The sequence below is a fragment of the Fusarium keratoplasticum genome, chromosome 4, assembly GCF_025433545.1.
Source record: "Fusarium keratoplasticum isolate Fu6.1 chromosome 4, whole genome shotgun sequence".
Taxonomy (NCBI): domain Eukaryota; kingdom Fungi; phylum Ascomycota; class Sordariomycetes; order Hypocreales; family Nectriaceae; genus Fusarium; species Fusarium keratoplasticum.
The window spans coordinates 5269554-5289127 of NC_070532.1; the positions used below are offsets into that span (position 1 = coordinate 5269554).

The following is a 19574-nucleotide window of genomic DNA, read 5'->3' on the forward strand; positions in this document are numbered from 1 at the left end:
AGTTTCATCTGTGCGCCCGGGCAGTTCTTCTATGCCCGCCCATTGGCGCGTTGGTCCGTTACGTGAACCTCATCCGGTCCGTGACGGCCCGAGTTCGCTTGACTCGCGGTCACCGACTGCAGAGTCGGGCGTCGTGTTAGCTTACTTCCATGGTGCTTCTTCGCATATTCCACGAATGCTGTGCAGGCGGTCCATTCTAGACCTGTCACCCCGGTCTCTGCCCATGTTTCCAGAACGATTGAGAAACAAGCTCAGATCAGCTGTGGGGCCCCACAAACTGCGTTGCTTCAGGCATATCGGAGTCAAGATTGCTTCATCTCTTGGCCAGCCGCATGATATAAATCTCTGCTCATCCTCCTGGTGAACCTGTAGCCCAACCGTCGTCCTAAATGCACATTGTTAGCAGCCACTCGTATCTTCTTCAAACTGTTGGCCGTCGTACTGATTCACTCGATCCGCGTCACACGACTGTCTCATTCCCATTCTTTCTTCTCTTTCTCACTGACCCCGTCATCGTTTTCCCTCCATCATAAGGCATTGGCGATAGCAGAGCCGTAACACAAGTCGAGATACGGCCTCACCATGTCTTCTCCCAAACACAAGGCCGTGACCATTGCTGTGGAGGCCCGCACGGGTTCTGTCGCCCTGCACACCGCCGAGGACGTCGATCACGTCGAGGCACCCGTTACCTGGAAAGCCTACCTGCTTTGCGCCTTCGCGTCTTTCGGGGGCATCTTCTTTGGTTACGATATTGGCTACATCAACGGCGTGAATGGCTCCTCTATCTTCATTGAGGCTGTCGAAGGCCCCGGGGTCGACAAGCTCTCCGAGAGCCATAGCTCTCTCATCGTCTCGATCCTGTCCTGCGGCACTTTCTTCGGCGCTCTGATCGCGGGTGACATGGCCGACTTCATCGGCCGCAAGTGGACCATCATTTTCGGCTGCGTTATCTATATGATCGGGGTGGTGATCCAGATGATAACTAATCCGGCCTCTGCACTTGCCCCTATTGTGGCTGGCCGTCTTATTGCCGGTTTCGGCGTCGGTTTTGAGTCTGCTATTGTCATTCTCTATATGTCTGAGATTGTAAGTAGAACATGGGACTGTCCACGCGGCACTGCATGACAGTGATCATGATTGCACATGCTGACTTTCCTGTCCTGTTTTCAGTGTCCCCGCAAGGTCCGTGGTGCCCTCGTCGCGGGATACCAGTTCTGCATCACGATTGGGATCCTACTCGCTTCCTGTGTTGTTTACGCTACCCAAAACCGCGACGACACTGGCGCGTATCGAATCCCCGTCGCGATCCAATTCCCATGGGCTTTGGTCCTGGGTGGCGGCCTCCTCTTCCTCCCAGATTCGCCTCGTTATTTCATTAAGAAGGGTCAAGTTCAGAACGCGATTTATGCTCTATCCCGCATCCGCGGGCAGCCCGAGGATTCCCACTACGTTCAGGCTGAACTTTCCGAGATCATTGCCAATGAAGAGTATGAACGAGCCCTTATCCCATCGACCACATGGCTGGGAAGCTGGGCCAGCTGCTTCCAGGGTAGCCTTTTTGAGGCCAAGTCTAACCTGCGCCGAACGATCCTGGGTACCTCTTTGCAGATGATGCAACAATGGTGTGTTATCCTACTTTCCACTAACAATGCCCACCATCCGCCCCCAGCTGATGGGTCGGACGCTAACATGGTAATCAGGACCGGCGTCAACTTCATCTTCTACTACTCGACTCAGTTCCTTCAGTCTACTGGAGCTATCAGCAATTCGTTCTTGATCTCCCTAATCTTCACCCTTGTTAACGTCTGTTCTACCCCTATATCATTCTGGACCGTTGAGAGATTTGGCCGCCGCTTCATTCTTATTGCCGGCGCATTCGGCATGCTCGTCTGCCAATTCCTTGTCGCCATCGTCGGTGTCACAGTCGGCTTTAACAAGACACACCCGGATCCGGAGGTTCCTGACCATGCCATTGCCGATAATATCTCCGCCGTCAATGCACAAATCGCCTTTATCGCTATCTTTATCTTCTTCTTTGCTTCTACCTGGGGTCCTGGTGCTTGGGTCGTTATCGGGGAGATTTTCCCCTTGCCTATTCGTTCCCGCGGCGTAGGGCTCTCTACCGCTTCTAACTGGCTGTGGAATACTATCATTGCCGTTATCACACCTTTTATGGTTGGTGAAGATAAGGGAAACATGAAGTCCTCTGTCTTCTTTGTCTGGGGTGGCCTTTGTAGTTGCGCTTTTGTCTACGCGTATTTCCTCGTCCCGGAGACCAAGGGTTTAACTCTTGAGCAGGTCGATAAGATGATGGAAGAGACTACACCTCGCACGTCGACCAAGTGGAAGCCAACTACCACCTTTGCCAGCACTATTGGGGTCAATGCGCTCGTCAAGAAGAACAACGCTGATGTCGAGCGCAATGGCTCGGGATTCTAGAGCATCAGCAAGCAAACGCCACAGCTCCCACCGATTCCGTGGAACAGGACAAGTAAGAGGCTCGTCACGTACCTGCCACGAGCTTGGTTGCTCTTTCACCTCTGGGCCCAACAGCGAGATGTCAACCCGTGGTACGAGACAATGGCGCAGGATGTGGTGGGGCGAGAATGGCGTTTTGAGGTGGCGTGTAGATAGCAACAGTGCGGCACTGAACCCTAGGACATAGAAGTTTGGCTGTTGAAGTGACAAACAGATCAATATACAGAACTTTGGGGGTTTCAAGCTGCTCGGGGCCAACAATATTTCCCTTTTCTTTCGAAACAGGTATATTGACAAGTACACCAGCTCAAAGTTGGATCAAATGTTACATCATTGCTTCCGAGCTCGATAGTCTTAATCTGTAGGGTTGAGGGAATGCACGTATTGTCCAGGTTGACGATGAATGCAAATATCTCCTCAGTCTTTACACGAAAGATTTCATTCACAACGTCTCTTGTTCTCAGCACTTTCAGCAACTCCGCGCGGTCATTTGTTTCCCGTCTGAGGTGCCGCCTGCGTGATCATCGATTCGTCGCTCCTCTTCATCCTACACGACATCTCTATGCCATATTCACGATCTTCGAGATGCCATGTATCAGTGTTCCTCAAGCCACTTGCTGGCCGGCGATGGACTCTTGATCCGCTGGTTGAGCATCTTTGGAGGCTTGTTGAGTTCGCCCGTACGTCGTCTGCGAACTTGAGTCGCGATGCCAAAAGGTCGATACTTGTCGTGCAAGGCACCAGTTAGCTATCTACTTGAGCCAGGAGGGTAAATGGTTCAACACACTACATGACAACCGGGAAAAGCATCTCCAAGGTCGCCGCGAAGCGATCAAACTGCCCCGCCAAGGTAGTCGCACTCTGCGCGGTGGCCTGGAACGAATATGTTATCGCTCGGGAAACACCAATCAAGCAGAGCATTGCGACACGTATTTCGGTGCTCCGCATCAAATACTTGAAGAGCCCGCCACGCAGCGCAATGACGGTGGATGTCCGATACGCGGAGCCGAAGTGTCTCAACAGCAGAGCGGCACTGATGCATTCCGCTGCCGCGATGCCGCCAAAGTAACCAATGTGCAAGCGGCCGATGAGGGTTATCAAGTCGTCGGATGGGGCTAACAGTAATCGGATACGGTAGTAGAGAATGGCGAGCTTCAAGGCGGAGACGACCACAATTATTGCCCAGTAGCAGGCCTGAAACACAACTCGACTGCGAAAGTCAAGAATCTTGATGAGGATGAGATAGCTGTACAACGATAGGCCGGCTTCTTCTATCTATTTTGCGCCCGACGCAGGGAGGCTCGGTCAGCAGGCCTTCTTCCTCTCGTGCACATGGGGCCGTGGACCGCCGTCTCAGTTGTCGTGCGACTCACCAGCCAGAAGAAATCACCAAAGGCAGAAGCAGCAAGCTTCCCCTCCAGCGCGTGGTTGGAGTAGAAGGCGTAGTAACACAGCCCATTGGCGAGGGCTCCGGCGGCCGAGACGGTGATGGGTACAAATACAATACGGGACCAGCCAATGATGCCGATGACCACAAAACCATGGACGACGTTGGCTAGTCCGATGGTGCTGAGGATGGCCCAGCTGAGCTCGAAATATGCGGATGTTGATGGTGGAGAAGCACTCTCGGCCATGACGCGAGCTTCAAACGATACCTGTGAGGGGAGACACAACGTGATTCATGGACCCGCAATGTGGCATTAGGCGTGTTTTACTGCCCTCCCCAGGGCTGTCACGTGAAGGAATATCGAAAGGGAGCGTGAATGGTGAATGTGACGACGAGTGCAGTGAGCAGAGCAAGCCACAAACATTCTAGGCCGAGAGGAGTGGGAGATATCATCTTTGTCCCTCTTGGCAGTTCTCATCCTTGTGACATTTTGAACAAAGTTTATTCATTGGTGCTGCATGGAGCCTGCCACCCCTGAGGTTTGGCGCGGACCTGGCGGAGGCTTTAACTACGGGCTAGCCAGTCCGGCCTTTGCAAAGGAGAGGCTAGCAAAGTGTCAGGCGACCAACTGACTGGCTTTTCCTCCACTCGGCCGGCATCTACCCCGCAATAGAAAAGCCACAGAAAGCCACGGGGCGATTGCTTCTCCAGGAGACTGGGGGTGGGAAGCCGTGTCTGCATCGGGCTGCAGCCCGTAACCGACTCAGTCATGTTGTGAGTGGAAGAGCCTGGACGGCCCGAAGCGGACCGGGGTTGGCAGATTCCTGCATGAGACTGTCGAGGACACAATGGAGACTCGCTGTGTCTTGTGACTGTTAGGCCTCCTGCAGGTCGAGGCATAAACCAGCGTCCGTTCACTCTAAGGGTTTCACTCCCGTTAAGTTGGCAAAATCCTCCCTAAGCTTTCTATGCCAAGCTACCTCGGCCACGCTTGATAAAATGTCTCATTTGCCTTGGAGGAATACATTAAGAAATGCTTGCTTTGAATGGGTTACACGTGAGCCGTGCCTGGGTTTGTCCGCAGATAAGCTTAAGGCCCTGATCAGGGTCAGCAATCTGGGAGATCCCTGTCATCAGGTTTTCGGTGTAAATGAATGAGGGGACGCGCTTTGCTCAATTTGGCACCAATTCTAGCGGGGGATATAAGAATTGACTGTCTCAATTGCATAGCTGCACATAAACACCGCCACCTTCATGTACCAAGCTAGCCGGGAGCTTCGGGTTGCCCGTGACGGCAACGGGGATGTAGATCATACCGATTTTCGTGACTCAAATTGATACACTCGTGAGGGGGGGTGAAACGAGGCGATTCACAACTCCTGATAACTGTCAATAATGTCGGTTGAAGACGAGGAAAATAAGGAAATTACGAACCTAATCGATGGCGACGGCCTCCTCGAGAATGAGGACCTTCTGCGCTACTTCATAGAAGAAGATGAAGTCATCGCCAACCGCCACAGGGTTCTCATCCTGTTACGCTTCTTTGGAGTCATTGGAGAAGAGAGACCGAGCTGGCGAGGCCGCCGACGCCGCCGCCCCCGTACTAATCGTCATCTTGCAAGAGACTATGCCTCGTGGCTGCTCGAGGGGGATGATGATATGTTCAAGCACCTATTCCGTATGCCACAAGCCCTATTTCGAGACCTCTGCCGGTGGTTGAGGATTAATACTTCTGCTCGTGATAGTAGGCAGATATCCCTCGAGCAGAAGTTGATGATCCTGCTATGGATCTTCGCGTATGGGGGAGCCGCAGAGGAATACTGCTTTTCGCTTCTGTGTCAGCCAAGGAACCGTCTCGAATATCTTCCATGAACTCCTCGAACCTCTTCGCCGACTGCATATACGCTTTGTTATGCAGCCAACAAGTCATCTTCTTGATCTATCGGCTTTCGTGGAGTTATCCCCGAAAATGACTGCGTTCAACGGCGCCGTTGGAGCTATAGATGGTTGTCATATACCTGCCTATGTGCCCCGGAAGCATCAGAAGAGATATTGGTCCAGGAAAAACAACATATCACAGAATATCCTCACAGCAGTTAACTTCGAGGGATTCTTCGTATATGTGCTTGTGGGCGCCGAGGGTTCTATCAACGACTCCTCACTGATCCGGATTGCAAAGACTATTGACCTGCGAATCCCCTCAGCACGCTTCTTCATAGCTGATGCCGGGTTTGGCTCTAGTCGAGGCATCCTAATTCCCTTCCCGGGGACTAGATACCATCTCAAAGACTGGGAAGCTGCTGATCGACGGCCACAGAAAAAAAAGGAGATATATAACCTTCGTCACGCCCAGCTTCGAGTCATCGTGGAGCAGATCTTTGGTCGAGTGAAAAGGAAGTTCAAGATCGTGAGGCACAGCGCCGCAGAATATGATATTCGGGATCAACAGCGTATTATCCTTGCGGTCACCGGTCTGTGGAATTTCATCTTAGGAGACGGCCTCGAGCCTAATGAGCGTGATCTTGATCTGCAGACATACCTGAATAACTTCCCTCACGCTCGGGCAGCGATGGAGGCAGCCAAGAGGCGCGCGGATGACTTCGTGCCGACTCAGACATCCCGTGGATTACGTACGGCGATCGCGAGAGCGACTTGGCAGAGATATAATGAAGTATTGGGAATAAGAAGAGAAGAAGGAGAACAGGAAGCCAGAAATCATCGTCGGCACAGAGGCAATAGAGGCGAGGAAGCTGTTGAGATACGCGGCAGCGGCGAGAGCGAGGAAAGTGAAGGAGGTGAGGAAAGTGAATAGAGAGAGGGGCCGCAGCGAGGCTGAAGGCGGTGAGGGGTAATTTGAAGCTGCAAAATCAGGTCTGTGATAGCTCTATTGAAGTCAGTAATAAGGCACCTGAATTAAGGTCAATTTATATAGGAAAAGCCCCCTTAGCAGGTATAACACTACATAGCTTCATCTTTAAATCACAGTAACCATATAGCCTTATTCATAGCCTTATTCTGCCGGGCCAATTTGGCTCTCAACCCAGGCCTTCTTCACCTCCACTGAACCAAGCGCATTCCATATCACCGCATTCCTCACTTCTTTAAACATCGCGATCGCCCTCACGGCATAAGGTATACCGTATGCTTCTCCAATAACCTCCAAGCAGTTGCTGACAGCCCTCTCTAGATCCTCTGACCCGGCTGCCCGTAATGTGACGGAAAGGCGCCTCGCAGAATCCTCATGAAGAAGCTCCTTTAACTCCTCCGCTGTGATCGTGCCCTGGCCCTTCGACTTCTTCCTTGACGATGATGAAGTCTGTGTGTGATACTCAGAGATAGCGGTACGTTGCCGCTCTCGCAGGCGTGTGGAAGAAGGAGTTAACCTTATTGCCGGCGTATGAGACGTGCGAGGCGACGCAGGAATCGGTTGTGAATCCCCTCCTTCGAGCAGAGAGTCGGGAAGTTGCAAGGAATTAGGAAGTTGACTCTGTGGCTGACTCTGCGGCAGACTATTCAGTCTATTCCCTGCCTCCTCTTCAATATCGACTTCAATTTCGTCCTCCTCCTCTTCTTCTTCTTCTTCATCGTCGTCGGCCATCAGGGCATCCGAATCTTGAGCTTCTGCCGCACTTCCTGCGTGCCCTCCCCATGCCCGCTCGTCTGTCGCTGCGGTGATAAGACGACCTGCCGGCGGGTCATCTGAGAAGATCTCCCCCCCATGAATCAAAGGAGATATAAGGACCGATAAGAAGTCCGTCGCTAATGACTTTATTCCCATGATGAGGATTCCTATCCCTGACCTTCTTGGCGTTAGATCGACTCATATAAAGCCGCCCAGTATCTTCGTCATACTCCGTGCCCGAGAGGTCAGCAGCATCACGAAAAAACACGCCAGAATCCCTTTAGATTCCTCAGCTTATTCTTCAACGTCTCATATCCCCACATATCAGACCCCCATCTCTCTTGGAAGCCGGGAATAAAGCTCTCCAATACACGTCGGTATGGCATGACTTTATTCACATTCAATTCGCCGTCTCGACGAGCCTCCAGGAGCTTCTGAAGGAAGTATAACGTCTGCTCGTCAGTCCAATGCCAGCCCCGACTATTATGAAGCTGTGACTCGGCCGGCTGCGTGCTTGGATCGCGAGGGTAGGTGGGCGGCATCTCTGATTCCTCTTGTGTAGCCGGCAGCGATTGAGGACCTCGTCGGGACTGCCGACGGGCTCGTGAGAGCGGCATCTCTTCGATTTAGGTATATTTTCTATGGGAATCGCAGGAACAATACTCTTCTTCTCGAAAATTGCGTCTCAAAGCGTTGAAATTGAGCTTCAAATGCGATGTGTTTACCTCCTCAAGATCACAGCCGTGATGACTTCACTATGACCCTCTGGCACGTGGGGCAGGGCGGTCAGAGCCATCGCCGGTTGAGGAATAGCTATGAACATGACGGGGTTTTGGGTACAAGACGGTGGCTGCGCTAATTTTATGCGATAGGATGTCTTTCCTGATAACCGGGATCAGTCAGAACCCAGTCCCTGATCTGGGCCTAAATGCCTCGGGGGCGTTCCGTCGTCTCTTCTGCCCACACCTTGGATTGTACCCATCGCCTTTCGGGGCGGATGCCGTCTTTGATACTCCGTATATCGACCCGGTTACGTATTTCACTCTTCCAAATTATTTGTTTTCGTTGAATTACCTTGCTTCGTCCGCGTGTTGCCTACACGCGCGGAGTCGTCCCCCTCGGATGCTCAACACTCCACCGTGACTATCACCATGTTAAACAACCAACAAAAGACCTATCCGGCAGGCGATAATTGTCGATTCCGCAAGGTAAAATGCGAACGTGGTCTTCCATTGCAAAACCTGCGATAACGGAGCTCTACGATGCCAGTATTTGCACAACATCCGTCCCAGGGGTCCCAAGGGTGGCCAAGGACGTCGACAATCGCAGCTCAGACAAGGACGGACCAATTTTGATAAAAATTGCTTCCAAGCCATGACTATGGAAACACTACTACGACTGGATACTAGCAGCATGGGCAGCAAGAGTGACGGCGAACCTCGAAGCCATAGTGAGCTCCCTCCCCAACCTCCACAGGCAACTCCAGCAGCGAACGGGACGCTCAAAGATTCCGTCTTCCAGACTGATTCGTATAACATCTTGGCTCAATCCTCGAACGAGCTCCTGCTAGACGCCGCAGGCTATAGTCGGCGACTATCTCTGGCTTTGGCCGCCCATATCGAGGTCTTTCTGAAACATCTGTTTCCGATCATGCCGGTGGTTAATGGCGAAGAGATTCTGTCTGATGCGATCTGGCTAGAGGAGCTGCCCCTGCCATGATATGTACTGATAGTTTCACTATGTACTGCGACTCGATTGCAGCTCAGAATGGGTCATACGAAAGATGGTGCTGGGCAGGGGACGGATCCTGATGTTCCCCAGCTAACGGGAGAAATGCTCCTCAGCCTCGCCGAGAATGCACCTCGCCAGGTTAACATCACCAAGGATACCAGTCTTGATTCGACTTTGAGCTCATTCTTCCTATACGCAAGCTACGGGAATCTCAACAACACTGGCCATGCTCGGTTCTATGTGACCCAGAGCATATCACTTGCCCAGTCGCAGGATCTAACCCGAGAGGACGGCTACTTCACCCTTTTAGAAAGGGAACGGGAGGAGAGGCACAGACTGTTTTGGCTTCTGTGTGTCACAGAAAGGTGAGAAGTATCCTGTCTCTACCACCCCGTCTCCAACATCCACTAATCATCGTCATCAGGACAATTGCTCTTCAGCATCGATGGCCGGTAAACCTGCGAAGCTGCGTCGCAAAAGCCCAAGTTATCGACTCCAACAAACCCGCCGTCATGCATCATTTCATGAATCACATCCATCTATTCGACTCCCTCCCTTGCTCTCTTTACGAATGGCATCCGCAAAGCGATAACCATCAACCTGGATATGGCACTCTGGCATACAACATGAACAAGGAACTCTGCACCATTCAACCAAATAAATCTGTGATTGAAAGCCAACGATTCGATACGCTCATGACACATCAGTGGCTTCGGGTACCGATGTGGCGTCTGCCTTTTGGGAAGAAGCCATCTCCTGCGTGTAGTCAGTCGTGGGCTATTACTCCCCCTGGATCTCCCGCTCGATACTGGAAAGACGATTATGGTTGTCAGAGGTCAAAGGATTGCCACGGCATTGGCATGGTAAGAAGTATTTAGCAATGCGACTCTTTACCCGGACGCTTTGGGTATACTACTAAGAGGACGACAAGAACAAAAGCTTTTTGACGTGGGCATCAGCCTTGCAGATAGCGCTCTGCTACGTAGCTGGAGCTGTTCCTCTTTCAAGATAGGGCCTCGAGACCTAATTTTGGCAATTGTACGAGCTCTTTCTAGAGCCCGAGGGTGTCAGCCCTATCTTTTACCGAAGCTTTTAAAATATCCACGGAGGTGCTATTCTTTCCAGATCCGGCTGCCTATATTAACGTCTACGCGGAGACTACCCCAGAGCATGAGAGTGTTTAATAAAATACTATTATTAGAATATGTATCTGCCTAACAGTCTTAGATATTAGATACCCTTCGTAGCAATAGTCGAGTTACGGCTTATCCTCTTGAGAGGGGTTGCCTGCTGCTTGAATTTGCATACTCTCGCTGATCTTTCTTGAGAGAAATAGGACAACAGAGTCTGGGCGTTGAAGTAACATTAGGAGTTTTAATACAGCGGACGACATAGTAAAGAAGAGATAGACCATCATTACTTCTTAACAGCACTAAGAGCACTCTGTGCTACTGTTCCGAGGGCGACCCCAGATGACTGGGAATACTTGACAAGAGCTATCCGTACTGGGCGATTGTGCTCGATCGACCGGGTGGATTACCCAGCCGTCTCTTACCTCCTCGTCCGGCTAGCTCGAGGACCATGATGTGAGAAAATTTCTGTCGTACGATTTCGACTGCACGGCTTCCTGAGGGCCCTCGGAGTAATACAGACGCCTCAATTGATTGAAAGCCTCTGGACCGTCTCGGGGATGTCGGAGCCGCCCATGGCATTTTACCTTTTTTAGTCTGGATGAGTCTATCTGGCAGGGATTTCGAGGCCTCGATCAAACTATGCCGAAGATAGGCGCTAATGCGGTGCCCGAGTCACGCTAAAGATGACGTTGAGTCATCAGGGGGAAGAGAGAAGACGATGCCGAGGCGGCCGATCCCGACAACGCAACCCACAATACCGAGGCAGCGGTCCAGCTATAGTAACCGTGCAGATATATGACGAATAAACATTCGCAAGTGTCCCGCTAAACTCAAGCCAGCAGACTGATATTCTCCTGATTAGCGCATTGGATTATCAGGGGCGCAGGGCCGGAGGAGCTATCGCTTCTTCACCCCTGCGACAGTACATTACGTCAGTTTAAAATTACGCTATGGGGCGTTATTAGACTGGAAGGGCAAACGGCTGTAAGAATAGTGGCATAACGTCAATGGCAGTATGGCCAACCTTAATTGGACGGCAACACCAAGACCGCTACGAAGGGCAGATGACCCGGACATCATCATCACCGCAGCCGCAGCCACCAGCACAGGCGGGACTATTCCTCATCAGACCCGCCCCCATCCATTTTCGGTTCTGACGACAAGGTCTGTCGTAACCTCCGAGGATGTGAAACCACCCATCAGGGTGCATTCTCAGTCAACCGCTCCAGCCACTCCGTTGACTACAGAGTTGTGGCGTTTGGCGGCCTGAGTGTCTTGCAGTGCTCCTTCCCCCTTCTGACTAGGCTGCAGAGAAGGATGGAGGAAGGTTGGGAGAAGCATGCCGACGGATGGGGATCAGGCCGATATTCGATGAAGGATATAAACCCGACGGCAAATTGCGCACATCCCCACAGTCAAGTAGCATTCCCCACTACACACAACACACCTGCAAACCGAAGAGGGCCGATCAATTCACTTCGTCAGCCTACAGCATCAGTTCGCAGCGTTTCCACCCTACTGGAACTGATCACGGGGGTAGTTGGCTATCGACTCTTGACCTTCAATATGCATCAACACAGCAGCCGGGCTTGGACCGATACAGCTGAGCTAAAGACAAACCAACCCGCCGACGCCAGGCTGAGAAGACGAACCAGGATGGCATGTGACAAATGCCACTCCTCCCGGACTCGCTGTGACGGGTCCCATCCCTGGTAAGTGAAAAAAAAAAAAAAAAAAAAAAAAAAAAAAAAAAAAAGAACCCCATCTCAAACCACTTGGTGCCACCCAACATCCGCTAACTCTCCACGTGCTAGTTGTAGATGTCAAGGTACGTTTCGTGCCACTGTTTGCTATTTGCGAACTACACAGAGTCTTGGAATAATCAAGACCTTGGAAAAGGTTGGATAGCTCTAACTTGCCTCGTCGCCGCAGAATATGGCTACCCCTGCCAATACAACCGACGGATCAAGAAGCGCGGTCGAGTTCGGCGATCTGGGACTGCGGATTCTGTCATTGCCGCCCAGATGTCAACCTTTACCAGACCCGGATATCAGAATGATCAACAATCCACGCCCTCATCGCCGAACCCTGCATCAGCACTGCTTTTGGATTCAGACCAACACCAGCAGGAGGACGATATTGGCGTCTTGCCGTCTTCGAGAAGACTGAGTAAGTCGCAGCGTGCACAGCATCCTGAGCAACAAGACCCCGCTGCTTGCGGTCCCTCTTCACGAGAGGGTTTCAGCATTGGTTACGGGCCCAGCAGAGTTCAACATGCTGTGGTTTCGAGTGCTATCCATCCCTCTATTCGAGATGGGCCTTCGCCGGTAGAGTCGAATGGCTCACAACAGACACCTACTTCTTCGACAGGCTCCACCAGCACAACCGGTGCCCTGCCATGTCTGAGTATCTTTAGCCCGAGCGAATTCGCCGTCGAAGCCAGCATTGACCGGACTTTGACTCCGCAGCGAGCCTCTGCAGTTTTCGAGTGTCGATATCCATGTTTATATCCTCTGCTCCCATTCTTTAGCCATACCTTTCCTGCATCATTGGCATGCGACCTATTCGATGTCTACCTTCTGGACCCCAGAACGTCGCTCTCTCGCAGCGCATCGCCGTGCATCATCACACGTATTTTCCGCAAGAAGTCTCTTCTGCACCCGACTAACCCGCGGCAAACGTCGCCAGCCCTGTTAGCCACAATCCTCTGGTGCTGTGCCCAAACTGCGGACCTCTCTGCGCTGCTGGTCCCAGGGTCTAGGTCGATGCTCACGGATTTCCTCTACGAGTTGGCAGTAGCGTTGATAAGTTGTCGAGACGCAGATGGATGGCGGCGGACACACGGTAGGGCCTTTCCTCTCCAGAAACACCAGTCCGGGTTGGCTGATATTGATAGGTGGATGGCGGGTTGAGAGCGAACAAGTACACCACTACGGTCCAAGTACCATGGCTGTCCCCAACGCGGTGGGAAGCAGCGAACAAGCCAGCTCCATTGACGATGTCCTTACATTCCTTCTGCTCTGCATCGGGGTCTCTGCTGGAGACTTCAAGTCCGATTGCCAAAAGTGGTGGAGCAAAGCGACAAGGCTCGCCATGTCACTACAATTGAACGTTGAAGATATGGAAAACGGCAACGATTCTCTCGACCCGACCCGAAAATATCAGTCTCCGCCTTGGTTAATGGACTTGCAAGCTCGAGAGGAGAGGCGGCGAGTCTTCTGGTACCTGTATTCAATAGATCGTCACCTTGCTCTCTCTTCCAACCAAACACTACAAATATCCGACTCCATGTGTGAGGTGTACAGCAAGTACTCTTAGGCAGTACCTCTCTCTGCTACTTATCATGCTAACCATCAGACCAGCTCCTCTTCCTGATAATGTATGGGAGAATCTCGACGACATCCCTTACGATATGCTGCCATCCCGGTGCATGGGCCCCCCGACAACCATTTCTGGAGCTGGTTATTTCCAGTATTTCCTTCCTTTGATGGCCATACTCGGGGACATAATCGAGCTGCGGCACGCACGGCATCACCCCCGACTTGCCAGGTTGAACAATGCACTCGCCCCGTCGGCCATTGCAGACACGATCGCCGAGTGCGAAGAAAGCATTAAACGCCTTGCTCAAGAGGTTGGACGTCGCGATACAACGCCGGGAACGCTACGGAATGCCGACAACCTCGGTGCCAGCCAACAATCTGCCCAAACACAGGAGGATAGGCGATATAGCAGTGGTACTCCGGCAGCCGACGCCGCTGCGCAGTGGTCTGAGATGAGACTGGCACTGGCATACAGCACACACATCCTCCACGTCCTGCGTGTGTTACTCTATGGCAAATGGGATGCGATCAGCATGCTGGATAACGATGATGGTTGGATCACGACCCCTTCATTCATGGCATGCGCTTCGCCTGCTGTGGATGCTTCAGCGGCTTTGTCAAAGATCCTCAGGCTAGACCCAGAGTTGACCTTTATGCCGTGTCTGTTTGGAGTCTATCTTCTTCACGGCAGCCTGATTCTCTTACTGTTCGCTGACCGCATGCCACAACTAGGACGGAATCAGACTGTCGAACAGGCATGCGAGACTATCATAAGAGCGCATGAAGTTTGCGTCTTGACGCTGAACACAGAGTTCCAGGTATTTGCTAAGAGCGTTCGGCCCTAGACATTGGAGTAGTTACTGACCAAAAGACCCTTAGAGAAACCTTCGTCGTGTGTTTCGTTTGACATTGTATAGCGTGCAAGGGGCAAATGCGTCCGGATGGGAGGAGTTTAAAAGAGCTAGACGACAGATTCTATCTCTTTACCGCTGGACCAAGGGTGCCAGAGGCCTAAGTATATAGGTTCTCATTTTAATAGAGTTTAGAGAGAAGAAAGAGATAAGACGAGCTCCTGGTTAGAGACGACGTGTAATGGCAAGGAAATACAGCAATGCATTGCTCGAGCTGCACTTCATTCTTGACCAAAGTTTGCAAATACAAATACAGGACATTGGATCAAGCATTTCTCAGTATTAGATAAGCTCGCGCGCTCGATGACTTTGCCTCGGATCTAGAAGCACAATTATTGTGCCGCCTGCCTGTAAGTCCCTGCACAAACGTATAGCAACCTTAACTCCAGTGAATGCAACCTCCTCACCGGCCGCTGCCTACTAAATACAAGACCTGGGCTAAAGCGGCGGATTCCAGGCCTTTGTCTCGGTGCTGAGCTTTCCGTTGTGTTCGAGGCGTCATTCCAAGGCCCCTGTTCGGTCCAGATGATCAATACGGCCGGACATTCTTGGACCCCACACGATAACCCCCTAAACTCCGTAGTTCTCGCTTGTGATGCAATTCTCCATCGCACTGCCATCCCATCATGCTTCCTGCTCGTGATATTGGAGGTGAGTCTCCAAGCTTCTAGACTAGGAGGGGTGACTGTGTTGGAATGGCGGGAGAATTCCAGGTGTGAGATTAGATGCCTCAGGGCATTTCCGGCCTCTGTTACGGAAAAAGAGAGGCTTGGGCTAGCGCATTGACCGCTAGGCCAAAAGGTCAGCTATTGTACAGGGCCCAATCCAACAGTACTATTCGTCTTAGACGTAATCTCGTTAGCTAAGTCTGCCTGAACACAAGCGAAATCCAACACCCTAAACCAACATTGATCACCTGACACCGGATGCTAATCCCTGCACAGGCGGAAATTCTTTTCCCTTTTACGCTTTACCTGTCTTTGTTCTTAAGCAGGCAACTTTTCCCCACTCTCGCCCGCCTCTATCTTACCCCGTTTCCCCCGGATCGTTTCATCAATGTCCGCTCCAAGATCTGCTCAGTATGGCACCAGAGGACAAGCCTCCTCGATCAAGAGCCTGGTACGTAATGCAGATTGTGCCATCAGAGACTACACAGGCATGCTATGTATCTGACCACGCCTGCTATTAGTGACTACTGTCGTAGACTCCACCGTCGATGTGCGTCTCTCTCAGCCCCGTTTTGCCCTTTATGTCGTCACGTCATTAACGCGCACGCCCCCAGGCGATTTAGCAAAGCCTCAGTGCGGACTATGCAAAGAAAATGGACGGTCATGTAGCCGGACGGCCAGACAAATCCGCTTTAGGACAGCCAGACCCGAGCTTGAATTGTCTCGCCCCCAGCCATGGTCAGGCGTCCCCGCAAGAAGTACGTCAAGGGCGCCTCCATCGCGGATTAGAAACTACCCAATCTGACCAGTGCTTTATGGTGCTAGTTGACTTCGTGCATGAGACTGGAATCTCCAGCCAGGTATACTATACAGAGCCCGAGCGCACACCATCGCCTGGTCCGGATGGAGAGAGCCTGGACTTCGGCCCCCGGTCTCCAGTTGGCAGCCATCCACAGTCGCCCCTTGAACCGTGTACCTCAGATGCGGGAGATCAGGGCTTGAAGGCAACGCCTCAGCCACTTGTCTCCGTGGACCGCTGTTGGGTCCTCCGGGACTCAACTGACGCCTTGCTACTGCAGCACTTTACGAATCACTTATCCTGGTTTGTATGAATTACTCCCAGTTCACCTCTTCTCTAATGACAACTAATTCATATCAGTTTGACTTCTCTGATAGGGAACGGCACTTTGCCGTCGAAGTTCCCTACCGAGCACGGACATGTCGTCCACTCTTGGACGCCATCCTAGCTCTATCAGCCCGTCACCTGAGCCGCACCTGTAAAGAGTTTGACCCTTATCTCGCCGACCGCCACTACCAGAGGTGTCTGGAGCTTTTCATTCCCGAGCTAGACCGCGTGGCATTGAACTCCGTCGACGACTTACTGGCTGCTACTGTGGTGCTCCGTCTTCTTGAAGAGCTTGATGTTCCACTTTCAGGTTCGGACAAGTACCAGCACTCGGTTGGCACACGGGCACTTCTGCGAACCCAGACAGCCCAGATAGCACAGGCTACGGGGTTGGGACGCGCTGCGTATTGGGCGGGCCTGCGCCAAGAGATCTACGCCTCGTTGAGGACGCAGCGGCCCCCGGCGATTAAGGCCCCGCCGGGGCTTGTCGACCAGCTTGATCCCTCAGAAGATGATTGCGCATGGGCGAACCGAGCTGTGAGTCACTGCCTCGAGGTGCTCGAGTTTTGTTTTGGGGAGCCGCCCCAGACCATCGAGAGGTTTGATTCGTTACTGGCTGCCAATGTGCAATGGGATACGGATCGGCCGCCATCGTACGACCTTTTGTGTTTCCGCGATGATAATGGCCCTGACTATCCATTTGGGGAGGTGCGAGTGCTCGCTTCCTGGCATGGTAAGGAACTCCCGCAACAAGCCTGATGTCTTCGGCCTTGAGTCTAACACGTGCAGTGATGGGCTGGCAATACAGGAGTCTGGCAAGCGTGTTACTGATCACGCATGATCCCCGTGTTCCTCGTATAGGATTGGGACGGCAAGCAGCTTTGAAGAGGATGGATGTGAGTGCGATTTCTTCAATCGGCAATCCAAGTGTTTGGGTAGTAACCTATGGCTTGGTCCTATTTACTACTAAATTTTTCTGACCAAAGTAAATTAGGATGAAGCACGATCAGTCATTCGTTTGATCTGTGGCATTGCCTTGACGAATCCCGCAACCGCAGTCGCTCTGGTAGTCGCATATATGGCGATACAAGTTGGAGGAGATTTAATAGAGAACCCGCTGGAGCGCCGAGCTGTTCTGAATCTTTTGATGCAACTGGAAGAGGTTCACGGCTGGCCGACCACAGATCTGCGGTCTTCACTGGTGGGTATTTGGCCACGCATGGAGCAGTCGATCGACAATAGAGACGGAGAGTCACAAAGGTGAGGCATGGAAACTGGGATGCCAACACGTCGCAGCAAGTCAAGGAGCAACAGCTGCCATGTTGGCAGCGTGCCTCACCTATTTCAGACGGACCAAGGGTTTCAGCAGGGAGTACCTCATTGCCAGCCGGCACCTTACTACAGTCAGCCAATCCCGTTATATTACCAAGGGCCATGAATCGCAGCTGCATATACGATATCCGGCATGCCCATCGGGGAAATGCATGGGCAGTAAAGCTCGGTTCAAACGCTTGCTCAGCTCCATACTCCGCGAGGTGCGGAGGAGCGAGCGGACACTTATTTCCTTTCCGGTCAGACAATCATTGCCCCTTTGGGACGCCCAACCCCTCCTCTATGGGCGGAGAAGCGCCGGCATTGCTCTTGTCTTTGTGTGTTTGCATATCCATGTGGCAATCATCACCCCTCTCCACCGGAGCTGCAAGAAGTCGAGCTGCATCAAGCCTATTACTATGCATCCCGCCGTTTGGCTTCGATCTTATTTCTCCATCAGGTATACATACTCCGCGATAAAAAGAGGGCACCGGTCAGAAGCGTGGTATTTAAGATGCAAATCCAGCTTGAGTCTCGAGCAGATCCACCTTTCCTGATTCATTCGCCTTCTTTGCCTCTGTCAAGACATCACTTTTCCGCTGTCTCCAAAATGCTGTCGGCCATTTCTGAGCACAAGCAGTTTTACGTCAATGATGGCATCCTGCCCAGCAAGTCAATTGGTTTGTTAAAGGCTACTACCTTGGATACGCCAATGGAGGAGATTCGGAGACGGTACAAGGAGGATGGCTACGTCTTTCTCAAGGGAATTTTGCCACGAGAGGATGTCGTTAAGGTCAGGCAGAAATACTTTGAGATGCTTGCCCCCACTGGCGTTCTCGCTCCAGGAAGCAAGCCGGTCGATGGTATCTTCAACACCTCTCAGGACCGGCTCAACTTCCCCGGCATCGGTGCTGGAACTGCCAACTCGACAGACGCTGAAGGCCACGTCACGGGCCCAAACCCAAAGGTTGCGCGTCTGTTTGGCGATCTAGCTATGCAAGCTCACCATGAGGACTGGTATAAGGAAGACCTCTGCCAGCACCCGGCCCTACAAGACTTTATCGCCAAGATGACTGGCTGGGGCGATAACACTCTTAGCATCCGCAGAACTCTCCTACGCAACAATATGCCCCAGAATAAGGCCATCGGGGTTCACTACGACCAGATATTTCTTCGACACGGCGAAGACACCGTCATTACAGCTTGGGTTCCTATTGGAGACATCAAGATCGACGGCGGAGGCCTCATCTATCTAGAAAAGGGGCAAGAGATTGGGGCCCAGATTGAACAAGACTTCACTGACCGCGCTAAAGCAGCCGGTCTCACTGATGAGGAGATGAAGAACGCCTACAATCGAAACATGAATGGCGGTGGTTTGCTGGCCGAGGGCCCTGCCGGCTTCGCCAAGGAGTACAACAGACGGTGGCTGCTGACGGCTTATGAAGCTGGCGACGTTGTGCTTCACAACTCATACGCCGTGAGTTATTTAGATCGATGAACGATTCCAAGTTGAGCTGGACTGACAAGTGGGTAGATCCATGCCTCTTGCATCAACCATGACAAGGACAATGTGATTCGGCTCGGAACTGATCTACGCTACGTGGACTCAAGCCGGCCTTGGGACACTGTACGTATACCTGAGTTATATTTGACGATCTAGACTGTGCTAATACCTGGAATATAGAGATGGTCCAACGTTCTCCGACCGGGCGATGGCTTGTAAGCAGAGGCACGGTGTAGGCAAGTGCTGTAACAGATGCAGAGATAATTATGGCGATTGGACGTGTTAGAGCATGTCTTTGGCAATTTGATGAATTTATCACAAGAATTTGAACGATATCTGCCTTTAGAAGTCAATTCTAACAGCGCTGTTCCCCGTTTTGCGTG

The 19574-nt window shown here is 52.0% G+C and overlaps 8 protein-coding genes across 8 annotated transcripts; 6 read left to right on the plus strand and 2 right to left on the minus strand.

Moving 5' to 3' along the window:
• Positions 1-582: 582 nt before the first annotated feature.
• Positions 583-2439, plus strand: NCS57_00665300 (putative glucose transporter rco-3; the record flags this gene model as incomplete). Its single annotated transcript, XM_053056535.1, has 3 exons — positions 583-1086; positions 1171-1622; positions 1701-2439. The coding sequence occupies 3 exons, from the start codon at positions 583-585 to the stop codon at positions 2437-2439; spliced, it is 1695 nt and encodes a 564-aa protein (XP_052915490.1).
• Positions 2440-2964: 525 nt separating this feature from the next.
• Positions 2965-4127, minus strand: NCS57_00665400 (uncharacterized protein; the record flags this gene model as incomplete). Its single annotated transcript, XM_053056536.1, has 3 exons — positions 3852-4127; positions 3266-3753; positions 2965-3202 (listed from the first exon to the last, which is right to left on the minus strand). The coding sequence occupies exons 1-3, from the start codon at positions 4110-4112 to the stop codon at positions 2965-2967; spliced, it is 987 nt and encodes a 328-aa protein (XP_052915491.1). The 5' UTR covers positions 4113-4127.
• Positions 4128-6875: 2748 nt separating this feature from the next.
• On the minus strand, positions 6876-7643 carry NCS57_00665500 (uncharacterized protein; the record flags this gene model as incomplete). Its single annotated transcript, XM_053056537.1, has 1 exon — positions 6876-7643. The coding sequence occupies one exon, from the start codon at positions 7641-7643 to the stop codon at positions 6876-6878; it is 768 nt and encodes a 255-aa protein (XP_052915492.1).
• A 1218-nt stretch (positions 7644-8861) lies between these two features.
• NCS57_00665600 (Fungal-trans domain-containing protein) lies at positions 8862-9206 on the plus strand (the record flags this gene model as incomplete). The annotated part of the gene is made up of 1 exon (XM_053056538.1): positions 8862-9206. The coding sequence occupies one exon, from the start codon at positions 8862-8864 to the stop codon at positions 9204-9206; it is 345 nt and encodes a 114-aa protein (XP_052915493.1).
• A 48-nt stretch (positions 9207-9254) lies between these two features.
• Positions 9255-10096, plus strand: NCS57_00665700 (Fungal-trans domain-containing protein; the record flags this gene model as incomplete). Its single annotated transcript, XM_053056539.1, has 2 exons — positions 9255-9583; positions 9643-10096. The coding sequence occupies 2 exons, from the start codon at positions 9255-9257 to the stop codon at positions 10094-10096; spliced, it is 783 nt and encodes a 260-aa protein (XP_052915494.1).
• Positions 10097-12375: 2279 nt separating this feature from the next.
• On the plus strand, positions 12376-14516 carry NCS57_00665800 (Fungal-trans domain-containing protein; the record flags this gene model as incomplete). The annotated part of the gene is made up of 3 exons (XM_053056540.1): positions 12376-13195; positions 13248-13643; positions 13714-14516. The coding sequence occupies 3 exons, from the start codon at positions 12376-12378 to the stop codon at positions 14514-14516; spliced, it is 2019 nt and encodes a 672-aa protein (XP_052915495.1).
• A 1872-nt stretch (positions 14517-16388) lies between these two features.
• NCS57_00665900 (uncharacterized protein) lies at positions 16389-17640 on the plus strand (the record flags this gene model as incomplete). The annotated part of the gene is made up of 3 exons (XM_053056541.1): positions 16389-17109; positions 17166-17272; positions 17371-17640. 3 exons carry the CDS (start codon positions 16389-16391, stop codon positions 17638-17640), a joined length of 1098 nt encoding a protein of 365 aa, XP_052915496.1.
• A 561-nt stretch (positions 17641-18201) lies between these two features.
• On the plus strand, positions 18202-19410 carry NCS57_00666000 (uncharacterized protein; the record flags this gene model as incomplete). Its single annotated transcript, XM_053056542.1, has 3 exons — positions 18202-19164; positions 19222-19314; positions 19372-19410. 3 exons carry the CDS (start codon positions 18202-18204, stop codon positions 19408-19410), a joined length of 1095 nt encoding a protein of 364 aa, XP_052915497.1.
• Positions 19411-19574: the final 164 nt, after the last annotated feature.